The 17156-nt window shown below is 38.8% G+C and overlaps 1 protein-coding gene across 1 annotated transcript; it reads right to left on the bottom strand.

Moving 5' to 3' along the window:
* Positions 1-12819: 12819 nt before the first annotated feature.
* Positions 12820-14444, bottom strand: LOC107818080 (galactolipase DONGLE, chloroplastic-like). The gene has a single exon (XM_016644011.2). It carries the CDS (start codon positions 14386-14388, stop codon positions 12973-12975), a length of 1416 nt encoding a protein of 471 aa, XP_016499497.2. The 5' UTR covers positions 14389-14444; the 3' UTR covers positions 12820-12972.
* Between the last annotated feature and the right edge of the window lie 2712 nt (positions 14445-17156).

Raw genomic sequence — 17156 nt, 5'->3', positions numbered from 1 at the left:
CTATAAAAAGCTGAACACAATCTTACTTTCTTGCTTTTGATCTCATCATTTCTGTACCCAAAAACCTTGTTCCCGGAATTGTCATCTCTGTTGTTTTATCTATATTTCAAGGCTAAGTATTGTATATTTCTTCAATTATTGCATTATTTCAGGATCAAATTAGTTTACTTGTCTAGAAATTACGTATAAATTTAACTGTACCGTTTTACGGCTAAATAATTTGATGTCCACCGTGGGGCCTAGACAGTCGTGCAATTAAATTAATCCTTGCCTTTTTTACTAACGCGATTTGATTATTTTGTCTTAGCAAAAATCATAAAAATTGGCAGATAACAATGTTAACAACACGCACAACCCTGAAAATCGAGGAGATCAACCTCATTTCGAGGATTCAATCAGTGACACCCGCAATGAGGAGAATGACGTCACGCCGGTGCATGACAGTCAGTACCCTCGACAGGTTCCGGATACGACTCCCGATGATGATGATGAGGAGTATATCGTGGATATGGTGAGGGTCCTGCAAGAACAACATGCAATCATTCTAGACCATCTCACGCAACAGGATCAAGTTATGATGGAACTGAAGCAGAAACTATCGGGGGCTTCAAATAATGCAAACAAACAAGATCCAATTCCTCCAGGTGTTCCCGCAAACCAAACGACGTAGAGAGTCGACAATAATACTCCCAGGGGCGAAGTTAACTCCGACGGGGCCGGGGGAGTAGATCCGGTCTCAACAACGAGAACGACCAGTTCAAAAATGAACTTTTACGGTTTATGAGGGAAGTAAACTCTCGTATGGGCCAAATCCCGGGCGTGCCACCAATATTGAAAGGCCCAGACTCGAAGAAATATACTCAATTGTTGTATAAGTCGAGTGCAGCACCAGAACTAATCCCAAAGCAGTTCAAAATGTCCGAAGTGCCAAAGTATGACGGGACTTCAGACCCACAAGATCATATTACCACCTACACAATAGCGGTAAAAAGAAATAATTTAGCTCCTCACGAAATTGAATATGTGATTCTAAAGAAATTTGGAGAAACTCTCACGAGGGGAGCCCTAACGTGGTATTCATTTTTACCCGAGCATTCTATAGATTCCTTTGAGATACTCGTGAATTCTTTCATCAAGGCTCATGCCGGTGCCAGAAAAGTACAATCCCGGAAGGCCGACATATTTAGGATTGTACAGGGAGAATCTGAATTACTACAAGAGTTCGTTATCCGATTCCAGAAAGAGAGAATGTTGCTCCTGGCTGTCCCAGATGAATGTACAGCTGGAGCATTCACCAAAGGATTGAATCTGAGAAGCTCAAACGCGTCTCGGAAGCTAAAGGAGAACCTTCTTGAGTTTCAAGCAACAACTTGGGCAGGTGTTCACAACCGGTACGAGTCAAATATAAGGATTGAAGATGACCAAGTCGGTTCCATATCATCGACCAAAGGATGGGAGAAGAGCAGAGAAAAATCAAAGGATGACTACCTACACGGGCAGACGGACTTCAAGGGACCGGTTTTTGCCTTAAGAGCAGACCGAAGGCTGTTGCAGAAACTTCCGGATAGCAAACAAGTTCATCGCTGACAGAGGGACCGATCGTGGTCGAAATAATAGATCACTCCAGGATAAGGAGACGTCGGGGTCTCGGGATCCTTCTTACCCCAACTTATCGGAATATAACTTTAACGTTAGTATAATGGAGTTGGTGTCAGCCATGAGAAACATTAAAGATACACGATTCCTGAGACCTATGAGATCCGATTCTAGCCAGAGAGATCCCAACTTATGGTGCGAGTACCATGGGATGCACGGTCACCATACAGGGGACTGTCGGCACCTCTGGGAAGAAGTGGCTACATTATTGAAGAATGGTCACCTCAGAAAATTCTTGAGTGACCGAGATAAGAACAATTATGTTCGTAATAGAGACAATGCAGAACCTTCGAAAGCAGGAGAAGAACCCCCGCGCCAAACGATCAATATGATCTTCGGGGGGAATGAGATTAACGGGGTCACCTTTTCGACAGCGAAGAAGATGAAAGTATCAAAAACTCATAGTAAAAGACTCTGAGAAGACGATATCACTTTCACGGAGGAGGACGCAAACGGATTGTTGATACCATACAATGATGCACTGGTAATTTATTTGAATGTGCTAGATTTTAAGATTAAACGCGTTCTAGTGGATCCATAAAGTTTGGCTAATATCATGCAATGGAGAGTATTGGAGCAAGCTAAACTCACCGGAAGTATTATTCCGGCAATAAAGCTCTTCGCTGGATTCAACCATGCGAGCGTGATGACCCGAGGAGAGATTTTGCTGCTCACGAATACTGAAGGAGTAATTAAAACAACTTTCTTCGAAGTAGTAGGTGGTGACATGGGATACAACATCATCTTGGGAAGATCATGGTTACACGAGATGAAAGCTATACCCTCAACATATCACCAATTGCTGAAGTTTCCAACGCTCGAAGGAATTAAGCAAATAAGAGGCGATCAACCGACAACAAGGGAGATGAATGCAATCTCAGTTTCCAGTAGCAAAGGTAAGGAACGCACGACATAGCAATTATAGGAACCAGTACCTATTCCCAAGCTAGAAGGAGTTAGCCCGGAGGTAGAGCCGTCAGAACAACATCAAGTGCCAAGATATTTCCAAGTTCCAGAAGAGACGAATGCAACGAAGTCCACGGTGGAGGAACTAGAGAAAGTTGCATTTTTTGAGGAATTCCTAGAAAGAAAATTCCATATGGGGACAGGACTATACCCGGAGCTCAGATCTGGTTTTATTGAATTCGTTAAATTTAATGCTGATTGTTTTGCATCATCGCACAAGGATACGACATGTATCCCGACAGAAATAGTTGTGCACAAGCTGAGTTTGGATCCCAACGTACCTTCGGTAAGTCAGAAGAAATGCCCAATTGCCGAGGCCAGGAATACATTCGTCAAAGAAGAGGTAACCTGCTTGCTTGAAATTGGTTCGGTCCAAGAGGTAAGATATCCGGACTGGCTAACCAATGTAGTAGTAGTTCCTAAGAAGTACAATAAATTTTGTATGTGTGTAGACTATAAAGACCTTAATATGGCGTGCCTGAAAGACTCATTCCCACTGCAAAATAGCGATCAAATGATTGATGCCACGGCTGGGCACGAGTTGATGAGTTTCCTCGATGCTTATTCCGGGTACAATAAAATCAAGATGAACCCGAAAGATCAGGAAAAAACTTCGTTTATAACGAATTTTGGTACATATTGTTACAATGTAATGCCCTTTGGATTGAAATATCAACGGCTCGTAAATAAGATGTTCGAAAAGAAAATAGGAAAAGTCTATGGAAGTTTATATAGACTATATGCTAGTTAAGTCTTTGAATGAAAGTGACCATCTTAAGCATTTCCAAGAAATATTCGGCATCCTGAGGAAGCATAAAATGAAACTTAATCCCGAGAAGTGCGCATTCAGGGTTAGTTCTGGTAAGTTTATGGGATTTCTGGACTCACAAAAAGGAATTGAGGAAAACCCCGACAAAATCAAGGACATAGAGGATATCCCGGATCAATTGTTGAACGTAAAGGAAGTCCAAGGGATCACAGGAAGATTAGCAGCTTTGAGCAGGTTCATTTTTCGGTCATCGAAAAAATGTCATCGCTTCTTCACATTGCTCAAAAGGAAGAATAATTTCGAATGGACATCGGAGTGCCAATAGGCTCTGAGGGATCTGAAGAAGTACTTATCGAGCCCTCCATTGCTCACAAAACCAAAAGAAAGCGAAACATTGCTAGTCTACCTCGCGGTTTCAGAAGTTGCGGTAAGTACGATTTTAGTTCTGGAGGACGAAGGTACGCAATTCCCAATTTATTACGTTAGCAAAATTTTAACGGGAGAAGAAACTCGCTACCCACATTTGGAAAAACTGGCCTTAGCTCTCGTAGTCGCCGCTCGAAAGTTGAGGCCCTACTTCCAATGTCACCTGATAGCTGTGGTGACTACTTTTCCTTTGCGGAACATCCTCCATAAACCCGAGCTCTAGGGCAGATTGGTCAAATGGGCCGTCGAAATGAGTGAATTCGACATAGAATATAAATCGAGGACTGCAATTAAGTCGCAAGTCTTGGCTGACTTCGTGGACGATTTCAGTCCGGGACTATTGCCTATGGAAACCAAGGAGGCACCAAAGTGTCAGAATTGACATTGCAGGTCTGGACCTTATTTACGGACAGAGCTTCCAACGTAATGGGGTCTGGACTCGGAATAATCTTAATCACGCCTTCGGGGGAAACCCTAAGGCAAACCATCAGAAAGATCCCTTTAACTAACAATGAAGAAGAGTATGAAGCTTTGATTGCAGGGCTCGAATTGGCCTGGGACTTAATTCCGAGGTTATCAAAATTAAATGTGACTCGCAACTGGTGGTAAATCAGGTCTACGAGATCTTTGATACCAAATAAGAACGTATGCAACAATACGTGGTAAAGGTCCAGGCTCTTTTGACACGATTCCGGGAGTGGTCAATTACTCACATCCTAAGGGAGAATAATGCATAAGTGGATGCATTAGCAAACTTAGGATCATCGAAGGAAATAAAGGGTTCGGAATCCGGGACGGTAGTACAACTAATGAGCTCAGTCCTGAATACAGATGGTTATTATAAGGTAAATTCAACGGTTCTGGTCTAGGACTGGAGAAATGAAATAATCAACTATCTCGAGCACGGGAAGTTGCCTGAAGACCCCAAAGCATCAAGAGCGTTATGCGCCAAAGCTACACGTTATAGCCTCAAGAGAGGCCAATTGTATAGAAAATCCTTCCAAGTCCCGCTGGCCCGATGCTTAAGAGCGTCAGAAGCTAATTATATCATGAAAGAAGTCCACGAAGGGATATGCAGCAATCACTCGGGCGCAGATTCTTTGGTGCTGAAGTTGGTACAGACAGGATATTACTTGCCTCGCATGGAACAAGACGCCAAAGACTTCGTACAAAAATGTGATAAGTGCCAACGCTACGCACCACTAGTACACCAACCGTAAGAACCCGTACATTCGATTTTGTCCCCGTGGACATTCATGAAATGGGGGATGGACATCATCGGACCGCTGCCACCGGCTCCCGAAAAGGTAAGGTTTCTTTTAATTTTGACTAACTATTTTTCTAAATGGGTGGAGGCAGGTCCTTATTAGAAGATAGGAGAACGCGAAGTGGTCGATTTCCTGTGGAAAAATATAATTTGCAGATTCAGAATACTAAAAGAAATAGCATGCGACAATAGGACATAGTTTATAGGTGCAAAAGTTACAAAGTTCCTCGAAGACTTGAAGATAAAGAGGATCACATCTTCCCCTTATCATCCGATCGCAAACGGTCAAGAAGAGTCAACAAACAAAGTGATTATTCAAAACCTCAAGAAAAGGTTGGAAGTGGCAAAAGGCAAATGGCCCGAAGAATTGCCTGGAGTTCTATGGGCCTACCGAACAACGGCCAAATCGAGTACAGGAGAAACTCCTTTTTCCCTTGTATACGGTACTGAAGCCCTAATCCCGGTGGAAGTAGGTGAACCCACTTTGAGATACTTTCGGGCAGATGAAGAATCGAACAACGAAGCGATGTTAATCAACTTAAAACTGCTCGAGGAACGCAGGGACTTGGAGCATGTAAGAATGATAGCTCAAAAGCACAGAATGGAGCGATATTATAATCAAAGAGCCAACTTCCGTTATTTTAAAGTATGAGACTTGGTTCTGAGGAAAGTAACCCAAAATATTCGGGAGCTCACAGCGGGAAAGCTAGGTCCAACGTGGGAAGGTCCTTACCGGATTTCAGCTATCACTAGGAAAGGATCATACGAGTTGGAGAAACAGAATGGAGATAAGTTGCTTAGAAACTGGAACGTGGCACACCTCAAAAGATATTATTGTTGATGAACATTATTCAAGCGTAAAGTATGTGCTGCACTCTTTTTCTCTTTGTTCAGTTTTTGTCCCAATTGGGTTTTTCTGGCAAGGTTTTTAATGAAGTAGCAACATAGAGCATACTATGAAGACAACAACAATAAGACCTTTGATTGCAAGGCAAACAAGCAAGCTAACACTCGGAGACGGTTAGATAATCTTTGGTTCGATAGCAAATTCCTACTGGGAAATTAAGTTTGCTACCAAACAAAGGTTACCCAACAGTTCACGAGCGCAAACCACTAGAGGGTTGTTAGATATTCCTTCGCTCGATAACATAAATTCCTGAGGGGAAGTAAAGTTGTGTTACCAAGTTGAGGATTATCTAGCAATTTATTAGTGGAATATTCGAAGATACAAGACTCCCAGTGTTCCAATTCGCACTCTTCGCATAGGAACACTAGGGGGGATGATATGAGGATACGTCAACAATGACTGCCACGTCAATCGGGGAACGAAAATCCGAAAACTAAACGCATCATCAGGACCGGGGACTGCGCAACCAGCCCCGTAGAAACAAGTTATACAAGATAGCCACAAGTAATGGCAATTTCTTTTCAGCATAGAAATGCTTATGTATTTTTTGAAAATAGAAGGAATAAAATGAAATCCTTTTGTTTTTATCTTGTTTCTTGTCTGAACGATGAATAAACTTTGTCATTTGAAAGTTAAACAAGTACTTCAAATGTTAGTGCCGTAATGAACAAGAGACGTCCTCTTCAAGATCACCATAAATATAAGAGGGCCCTCTCTTATAAAAATCCTCATGTTAAAGGGTTGGTTCCGGAAGAATCTATGCCCGGAATCAAAAGTGCCATCAAGGAAAAATACACATGAAGCCACATATGAAAAGGACGCAAAAGTAAACTTGCACAAATACTTATAGAAACCCTCACGAAAAAGGGATAATGCTCAGAACCAAAGTGCTTCGAGGAAAATACATTCGAGACTACACATAGTAAAGCGCGAACAGGAAAACGTGCGCAGAACTCTTAAGCAAATGCAAAGATGAAAGACTTGTATAGCTATTCAAACGAAAGTAAGACTCAAACAATACTTGAGCGAAAATATGTCTTTATTTACAAGAACGTGCCAAAACGGTAAAAGTTCAAAATAGGAAACTAAAAGAGAAGTTAAACTGCAGCGCCTCTGGAACCAGGAGGAAGAGAAGTGTCCGCATTCCCGGGAGAAGTAGGTGGGTCCACCTATGGCTCGACATTTTTCCCAGATTGGTCTTCAGCATCGTCACCTTCCGATCCCTCTTCAGTTTACGAAAACTCTGAACCGGAACCAGAAGAACCAGGAGCATCAGACTACACTGGGAGTCCATTTTTAGCAGCTAACTCAAGCTCTTGGGCCTTAGCAATTTCGGCATCAAAGTAAATGATACCAGTTTTAGCCTCCTCCAAGGTTTTACTCCTCATGTTGTACATGGCATAAGTTTTTTCAACAACGAGGGAAGCCGCATGATGCTTAAGTTCTTCTTTGAGTTGGGTAACCTCGGCAGAAAGGCTTTCCCGGACGGACCTAGCAGATTTGAGGCTGATGTCAAGGTTATGGACAGTTGAACTAAAGAGTCTATTATGCACGAAAGTTTTCTTATACTTCTCTTCTAGCTGGGCATGTTTCGCCCCCACAGCAGCAAGCTCTTCGAGTTTGGAGTTCAGAGCTGCTTCTAAGTTAGTCACTTTTTCGGCAGTAGCAGCCTCGCGCTCAGTTGTAGCAAGAACGACGTCCTGGACTTCAGCCCATTTGGCCTTAGCTTCATCAAATCTAACCCACAGCGGGCCAATTTCTTGGCTAAGGGTGACCACTTCCGAGAGGCGAAGAACAATTTGGTCTCGTTCCACCAAACACTGATTCCGTTTAGAAGTAAGTTCTTTCTTCTCACGATTCAACCTTTGAAGGCCCTTAGAAGCAAGAAAGTTGGCCTACAAAACAAGAAGAAGTAAAACTTAGAATACATTCATACAAAGTAGAAGAAGTAATGAAAGAAGAAAAGAACGTACCCCTGCGACATTATGCATGGAATTGTTCAACAAGCACTCTTCCGAGAGTGCCTGAATCTTTTCCCAGTCTTTTTCTGAAGCCAAAGGCTTCAGATAATTAGCAAGTTGCACCGGCCAAGATAGCAAGTTGCATCTGGTAGAGACCGAAAGAGTAACAATCCTCCTCCTTTGTGGATCTTCAGAAGGGGTATCATTATTTTGCCCCAAATTCCCATGAACTAGGGACTGTGGAAGAGGAACACCTTCTTCATGGTCAGATGCGGCCGATGGAGGTAATGTAGCAACTGTTGGTGGAAGAGTGGATGAATATGGAAGTGATGTAGCAGTTGCTGGTGTTGGTGAAGGTGGAGATGAAGCTGATGGAGTTGAAGAGTGAGAAGCAGCTGCATCAAATGTAGTGCTGGTTATTGTATGCTCGCTAACCAAAGACGACAAGGACTCAGTACTCAGCCCCGCAGTACCGGTTACAGCAATTGGGGCCCGAAAACGGGAGTTGGCATTTTCTACCAAATCATATTCTCCCTAAAGAGCCGAGACATCGTCTTCGGTTGATGTAACTTTCTCAACAGGCCGAGCATCCTGTTGAGATGATGAGGATTGTCGCTTTCTATGTAGAGAAGCTCCCTTATCACTAGCTTCTTCATTATCATCAATCATCATAGTGTCTATGACCGGCCCGGAAGGAGAACCAGTCATCATCGCCACCGGAGATGACTTGGGGGCATCAGTTTTGGCCCTCTTATTCTTTTCCCCGGCCGCGGAGGAACGTCTTCTCTTTGATTGCTTATCCTCCAGTCGGGGACTCCGTAAAGAAGTGTTCACACCCAAAACAGGCCCGGAGATACCTGTTCGAGTAAGTGCTTCCTGAAGCAGCCTTACTACATCAGCATGATCTGCCAAAATGTCCTTCTCGGCGACAGTAACATAACATGTAGGTAGACCAAATTTCGTGAAAAAGATAGAAGGGTTCAACCAAGTTCTCCATCTAAAAACAATAGAAGAAAGGTAAATTAAAATTGCCATGATTTTTGGCCTTCCACCAATATTTAAGGGCTAGTTCTTTACACAAACAAGTTTCGAGTGTCGTGACGTCCAAGATCTTCTGAACCCACTGGTCCAAACCTTCCACCACCGGTGGGATCCATCGAGTTGCTGAAACATGCGAAGGGTGGAGAGTTGATACAACCATAAAAGAATATCTAGTAAAAAGAAATACTAAGCAAAGAGCTTACGAGTGCGGTTCTAAGCAACCGGAAAGGATGAAGCCATTATCGTAATGATGTCGTTGGTGGCTACTGCAACGAACCGTTCCATCCACCCACGGTCGTTGTCATCATCCATGCTAGACAACAAAGCATGGTGGACACGCTTGCAGAGGTTTATCATTCCCCCACAGAAGTTTTTGGGAGAATAGAGATTCATCATATGAGCTAAGGTTAGCTCCTCTCCGGTTTCCTGGCACAAGCGTCGAAGACAGGCGACCGTCCTCCACACTGAAGGACTTACCTGTGCCAAACACATCTGATAGTGAAGGCAAAATTCCGCAATCACGGAATCAAGCTCTCCGCTTAAAGAAAACGCACCCAAAGTAAAGGGATACGTGAAAAAATATGTAATACCTTCTTTGGGAAGGTTCACTCGCTCCGATAGATCAAGAGCAATGAAATCCAACTCATGGCAGCGACAGTCCTCCTTCACAGCAGGAATACTGGAAGGACGGATGGAAAAAGGGTACCTACTAACAGCCCATGTACGAGGGTTAGCAGTAGGGAATTTCTCTTCAAAGTCCTTTGTAGTACTAAGTCTTCTTATGGAACTCACCGTTGGAGAAACAGAGTCCTCGGTTTTGTTCTTATTCTTTGTAGAACCAACACGCTTGGAGGAAGAAGCCATTGAAAAAGAAGAAGGAAAAGGTTTTGTGTTTGAAGAGAATTAGAGAAAGGATAGAAAACAAAGATGCAAACATCAGAAGCTCGAGAAATTATAAAACGTAAAGGAAAAGAATGTTGCGTATAAGTAAAATTTTAGCGGCTAAATTTATGGTCATGATTACCTCGATAATAGGCAAAAGTTGTGCTGAATCATGGGATGACGCATGTTCGGGGCATTAAATACGGAAAGTTGTGCGTCTAATCAACTGTGAGAAACTTTCAGAGGGAGTTATAGTAATTCCCGCCAAAAAGGTGTTTCTACCAACTTTCCGATAATACAAAGTTATGTCACCGGAAAGCAGGGGGACTATCTCTATAAGGTGAAATATGATATGACACGTGGTCGTCTAAAGGGAGGACACGTGGAACCCAAGACGGAGATGGCCGAAGACCGAACGCAGCCATTCCGCTTGTCACCAGAAAGGATAACGTTCATAAAGGTGTGTTAAATGTTCTACGCCCGATAGTATTTAATAGGGAATATTCTGCAGCATTAAGAGCGACAGTCCGTTACAGAGAATTTGGCATGTATGTTTACCGTTACATCTTCATCAATGACCCTCATAATTGACATTAAAGGAGGACACGATCCTAGGACCTCCTCCCCTAGACATAACTATAAATAGTAAGCTCAGTTATCATTGTAAATGATACAAATTTTCTGGCTAAACAGATACTACAATCTATATAAAGCTTAATACAATCTTACTTTCTTGCTTTTGATCTCATCATTGCTGTGCCCGGAAACCTTGTTCCCGAAATTGTCATCTTTGTTGTTTCATCTATATTTCAATGCTAAGTATTGTACATTTCTTCAATTATTGCATTATTTCAGGATCAAATTAGTTCACTTATATAGAAACCACGTATAAATTCAACTGTGCCGTTTTACGGGTAAACATTAGCATTAGAGTTAATAGCAGAAGTTGGTTTGACTAGTTTTAAATCAGCTAGTAAATTAATTATGTAGTATTTGAAGGTATAGGTCCGATTAATTTAAAGTGCTTGAAGATTTTAGTATATGAGAAATAATTAAAGCGTTTTTAGTCCCAAGGTCAATACTCCAATTCTAATACTCCAACTCGAAACACATGATTTAAAAATGTTGTACCCTCCATCTATCACAACCTTGCACGGTCATGTTGACATGCAAACGAGTCAATGCATTTATTGTACTAAAATACACATAATCCTTTAATTAGTGTGAATGCCATATATATTAGCAGACCAGCATCACAATTTTTAATTTAAAAAGACAAGAGTTCTTTATTAATTCAACTTAATTAAGCTTATTCCATCTCCGGCTACAGTGCTAAATATATTATGGAAAAAAATAATACTACTATAACCCAAGCCAAACAGAAGTATAGTAGTAACAATCTATTTATTACAATAACAAATTACGTCTCAGTCCTAAGCAAATTGAGGTTGTCAGTAAATCTTATGCTGACTGTCAGTCTATCACAATTCTCTTCTTTTATTCGAACTTTGGTTGATAATATGAGAAGCTCGCATATGCAATTATTATTTTTTTTGGTTTCTCACTCAGAGTCCGGTACCCGCATTGGAACCCGACTATCTCCGAATTCGCGCCGCGTAAGTCCCCATTCGGGAGGAAGTATTACCTACCAAAAATATTTTTCATACTCAGGGCTCGAACTCGAGACCTCTAATTAAGGAAAAATCAGTCTCCTCCACTGTACCACATCCTCCGATGGCCGCACAGACTAACTTAGTAAAAATACATACATTTACATATATGAAAAAATAGGAAGGGAATGTTACGTCTTTGAGTCAACACTGTTTGTGTGTTGTGTGTACGTATGCAGATTTTGACTTTGGACTTTCAACACTGAATGAGTTTGGAGAATAACACGGTTAGCTTTCTCTTCCATTTTTTTAATTAAAAAAAAATTGCATGGTCAATTATTATTTTTATCAATTTAATTATAAATTATGTATTTACCTATAATTACCTTATATGTGATATAATTATATTATGGCATTTTTTCTTACATTAATATGATGAATATAACTTAAACTCATAGACATTTGGTAGTATACTAAGCTCCATCCAACACAATGGGTCCACCTGTCGGATGCAAATTATTATATCATATAATTGCTTTTATAATGTTAGTTTCTACACATGCAAGAATTCTATAAATAAACAAAGAATAAGAGATATCAGTCATAATCTTAGTGATTTTCACTGTCCCAATATCATATCATTAATTATTTATACTCTTTTTTTATGAGTGAGACTCAGGAATTAATGTAAGAAAAGAAAAGGAAAAAATAGGAGAAGACAGCAGGCTTTGACGCATATATATTTTATTTTTTGACTCTATGATTCTGTCCAAATTAGAATCTTAAATTTTAAACTTCTGTACAAATTGATGCAACAGAATGTAGGTAGACCTCTTGAAAATTGGATTTAGTAGAAAATAATGTACTCCTAGTACTTCTGTAGGACAAAGCTAATTAATAGATTTGATTACGTTACCTCTTCGGCCGAACCTTATAACCTTAGTCGAAATACTGTATTAAAAAATTTATTGTATATGTATAAATTATTAAAGCGATGAAATATACACATATCCTTCAAATTCCTTTTTTTGGGTAGAAATTAAAGCGATGAAATATATTATTGCATAATATGCATCAATACAAAGTAATAGGTTCCTGCATGATAGAATATGCTATCTATTAATCAATCTGAAAATGGCACTCTCATCTCACTTTTCATTCATTTTCATCACGAAAACAAATATAGCCAACATAATGAGATGCAGGCGAAGCAATTAGAAGTACTCGCGTCATGCCCTTAAATTATTATTCACAAAAAGATTCGATTCTGACTTTATAGAGTCGACACCTGGAGCTTTTGTTACGGACATAACATCATCAAATGCAAAATAAAGGACAATGTAAAATTCTTCCTTCCTCGCAATTATAATAATTGTACAAAAATATACTCATATATTTGCAAACTACAACCTATGATATTTCCAAAAGTATATATTTACCATGTTAATTAAAGCTACTTATATCCTTTATGCTAGTTTCAACTAACTTCACCATATGGATGGGAGCATTATTTCTCCATTGTAAAGCATTGAAATATTGAGCCCCCAAAGGAAAAACTCCTTTGTTCTATTGAAGAAATCAATGCCTTCTTCTCTTTGAACTTGCAAATTACTCTTAGGAATTCTGAGCAAATTGAGATAAGTTGCTAAGTCATGTACACAAGTAGGGTTTTGCATGTTGAAGAAATCTAGCAAGATTTCAACTCCAACATGGGCATAACAAGAACAACTCCAAGGAACCTCATATTTCCCACCCAATAAAACCCTAAAATTCTCATTCAAAAAAACCCCAGGAAGTTTTGTGATGGGATCATTCACATTCACTATTCTCAATACTTTTATACCTAACTCTTCACATCTCTCTTTGAAGCCAAGATTTCCAACCCTAGGACCTCCAAAGGAAAAAACTGTGACCGGTATGCTGTTATTTATTTCTGATACTGTTATTGAGGATTCGTATAGTTGATTCTGACTTACTTGGGATTCAGGCACAATTGTCGTGTTCAATCCCAACTCCGCGATATCATAAGCTAATAAAAGGGCTAATGCACTTCCCATACTATGTCCTGCAATTGTTATGCTCATTTCTTCGCCTTTATACATATTTATTACTCTCCCTATCTCAGAAAGTAATTGTTCGCGACAACTTCCAAGACCAAACTTTTCATCCTCGTTCGAGGTGTACAAACTCAAAAATCCAGCTTCAACCTTAACATCAGGCCTGAGATTATTCGGATCAAGATGGGCAGGAGTTAATGTGCTCATCAAATTCGCTATCCATTCAGGATTAGTGACCGTTCCACGAAACGTGATGAGCACATCTCTCCTGCCCAGTCTCGTAGATTCTACATTATTTGAAACTGCAACATAACCAATCCATTTTCCACTAGACGAGCAATTTTGACCAATTGACAAAACATTGATATTTGTAGTAGCATAAATGTACTTTGTTACATTATAGCCTGAGTTTCCCAAGCCAACTTCATTCAACATACTATTTTTTCCATACTTGCAATTCAAGTATCTTTTTGAATTTGGATCAAGATCAAAAGCATTGTAACATGCAGCTACAAACTCTCCATACCTAATAATCTCATTTTGTAGAAGATTATCCAATGGATTTACTAAATTTTCCCAATTTTTTGACCCTTGAATTTCTCTCCACATGGAAGCCAATCTATTAGTAGTATTTCTACTAATATTACTATGACAAAATGTTGTAGTCATAGTAGTTGGCATAGTAATATCTTTTCTTGATATTACAAGTGGTTCATGCACAGAAGTAGAAGCCATAATTGGTATCAATTTTGATGATAATGAAGATGATAATTTTGCTGGAAACTCACCTGAAAATGTAGAAAAATTCATATTTGGATCTGGCAATTTAAGTATTGTGGAAGCCATGAAAAATAGTAGTGAGTTTCGAATACCGAATGATTAAAAAAAAATTAGAAGAGCGAGAGAGATAGAGAAAGGAATAGATGGAATTTTGTTTCATGGTTTGTGTGTATATATATTTGATATGGACTGTGATGCCACGGACGGTGTAGATAAGGGAAGGGGAATAAAGGCGTGTTTGGCTAGGAATTTTGACTGAAAAAATATTCAGAATTATATAGTATGAAAGTGGACGGTTGGCCTCAAGTAGTTAGTAATTTATTTGTTTTATAATTATATAGTGCTGCAAATACTAACAGTTTTGAGCAGGAACATATATATATGTAGTGATAAAATGGTTTGCTCTTTCCTTAGCTCATCACCTGTATGGTTGACTTCAAAGGTTTGGTGCTACGTATATAAAAGATTATTACTAGCATATATATATATATATATATATATAAAATTTCTGACAATAGATTTTGTATAACTTGCCAACTTTCTGACAAATAAGATATTACATATATAATTGTGCTTGTTACGCGCGAGCAGAATTAAAGCTCCACTCGCCATATAGGTCATTCCTTTTTTCCAAGTCCGTTAGTTATCATTTACGGTGGGTGAATAAACAAATGGAATATTCCATGTGATTAGATTAATTTATCGAGAAAGTTAGCGAGGTTCTACTATGGTGAAGTAAAAGATCTTTGATTTTCATAATATGAATGAAAGAAAGTCAATCAATTCCAAAAAATTGTTTGTTCGCACAACTGTTTAGACTATACCACAATTATCATTCCTCGTTTTCCCCTACCAAGTCCTTATCATTAAGTATCTTAATATCTATATGCTGATATTTGAAAGGGAAAATTTAAAGAACCTTTTCTAACTAAGAATTTCTATAATCTTGATTTGGACGGTCATGCAGATTAAGTAGCATCTTAAGGAGAGGTTGTTAGATTCTAAAGAAAGTTAAGAGTTTAGCTTATAAAGAGATGAGATCTCATATAAATAAAAGTAGGTTTTATATAATTTGCAGTGGGTTGCTCTAGTGATAAGCACCCTCCACTTCCAACCAAGAGGTTGTGAGTTCGAGTCACCCCAAGAGCAAGGTGGGGAGTTCTTGGAGGGAGAGAGACGAGCGTCTATCGAAAACAGCTTCTCTACCCCAGGGTAGGGGTAAGGTCTGCGTACACCTACCCTCCTCAGACCCCATTAGTAAAATTATATTAGGTTGTTGTTAGTTGTTGTTGTTGTTGCAGTCATCATATAATATATGTAATGGCTTAACCAGAATAACAGTATATATTCTGTTTTGGCAGATCTAGTATCAAATAAAGGAATAATAAAGGAAGGTTAAGATATATATATATATATATATATATATATATATATATATATATATATATATATATATATATATATATATATATATACATTTCAGGCATATTACTTATTTCTGTATTTGTTATATACATCGTCAGTATAAAATATTTTTGTATACTATCAATAGGTAAGTCTCTTTAATATATGTAATTTGTATTCTTGAAAATAAGACTACAACAGATAAAGATGATCTGGCGATATAAAAAATTCTTACGCCGATAGTGTATAAAATTTGAAATGTATAAATCCATACAAAGACATGCATGCAAGGTAGTTATATATAGACAACATATGAGATTTCTCACTTGAATAGATTAGAGAAATGTATATTTTAATTATTTCAAAAATATATAGAGAGAGAAATATTTATTTTATTTTTTTGTATATATATGTATTATATACAGAAAATATACATATTTTATATATTTTTCGGCTAGCGAATGCAAGTAGTTTTAGCCGACCTGCCAGTTTTGTATTTAATTGCCAATAGATTAATTGGTTATTAAACTAAACTCACAATAGCGACCCAAAACAAAAAAATTAGCATATATTGTCAAATTTTGTAAAGGGTTCAAATAGAAAAACAGATTCTTCTTTCTTTAGCGTGTAATTTTGTAAATGTACTAACTAATTTTGGAGTGAGAACAAGAACATCGTTTAGTTCACATAACTTTAAAGAAATATATTTCTACTATTAGAAGTTTTAATTAGCTTTTAGTACAACTCTTTGTAACTATTATTTCTATTGGATGAGCTTCAATTAAGGGGATGAGGACCACATAAAATTTGATAAATATATTTGATAATTGCTCGTTGTGTGTTAAAATAACTTGAGTTTACCAATAAATAAGAACCCTAAAGTGGAAATGATTAGAACTTTTTTCGATAAGGGAGCTTTGTTAGTGTTTACTTCAATAAGAACTTAAACTATTACTATTTGAAAAAAAAAAACGAATTAGTTTGTGTCTCTATTTAGAGAAGGCGTAATGGCTTCCTCGCCATTTAAATTTGTAGGGCTTTTAAAAGTCGATACATGAACTTTAAATTTTTTCATTTGAACACTCGGACTCATTATTTCCTTAACTAATAAACACATCTGACCATTGGGCATACGCGCGTGTATTACACATACATAGACGTGTCCATCCAATCAGCAAATGACCACTGAATTTGTTGCACATCAAGGGCGCGAAAACAAAACCCAACTGATCGGGGTCCCCCCACTTTTATTCCATAGACCGACCAAAAGACACTCATTTTACCTCTCTCTAACCAAACCCTCCCCTGTTAAACCTAGGTTAGTAATGGCCTGAAAATCAGTCACCCCCTTTCAAAATCGATCATAATCACTCACCCATTATTTTATTTTTATTTATTATCAGTTAATCTCGTTCTGATCGAGTTTCGTT

This window comes from Nicotiana tabacum, chromosome 15 (genome assembly GCF_000715075.1).
Source record: "Nicotiana tabacum cultivar K326 chromosome 15, ASM71507v2, whole genome shotgun sequence".
NCBI lineage: Eukaryota > Viridiplantae > Streptophyta > Magnoliopsida > Solanales > Solanaceae > Nicotiana > Nicotiana tabacum.
Note: the sequence above shows the minus strand (reverse complement) of the source record. Positions and strands in the feature narration are given on the sequence as shown.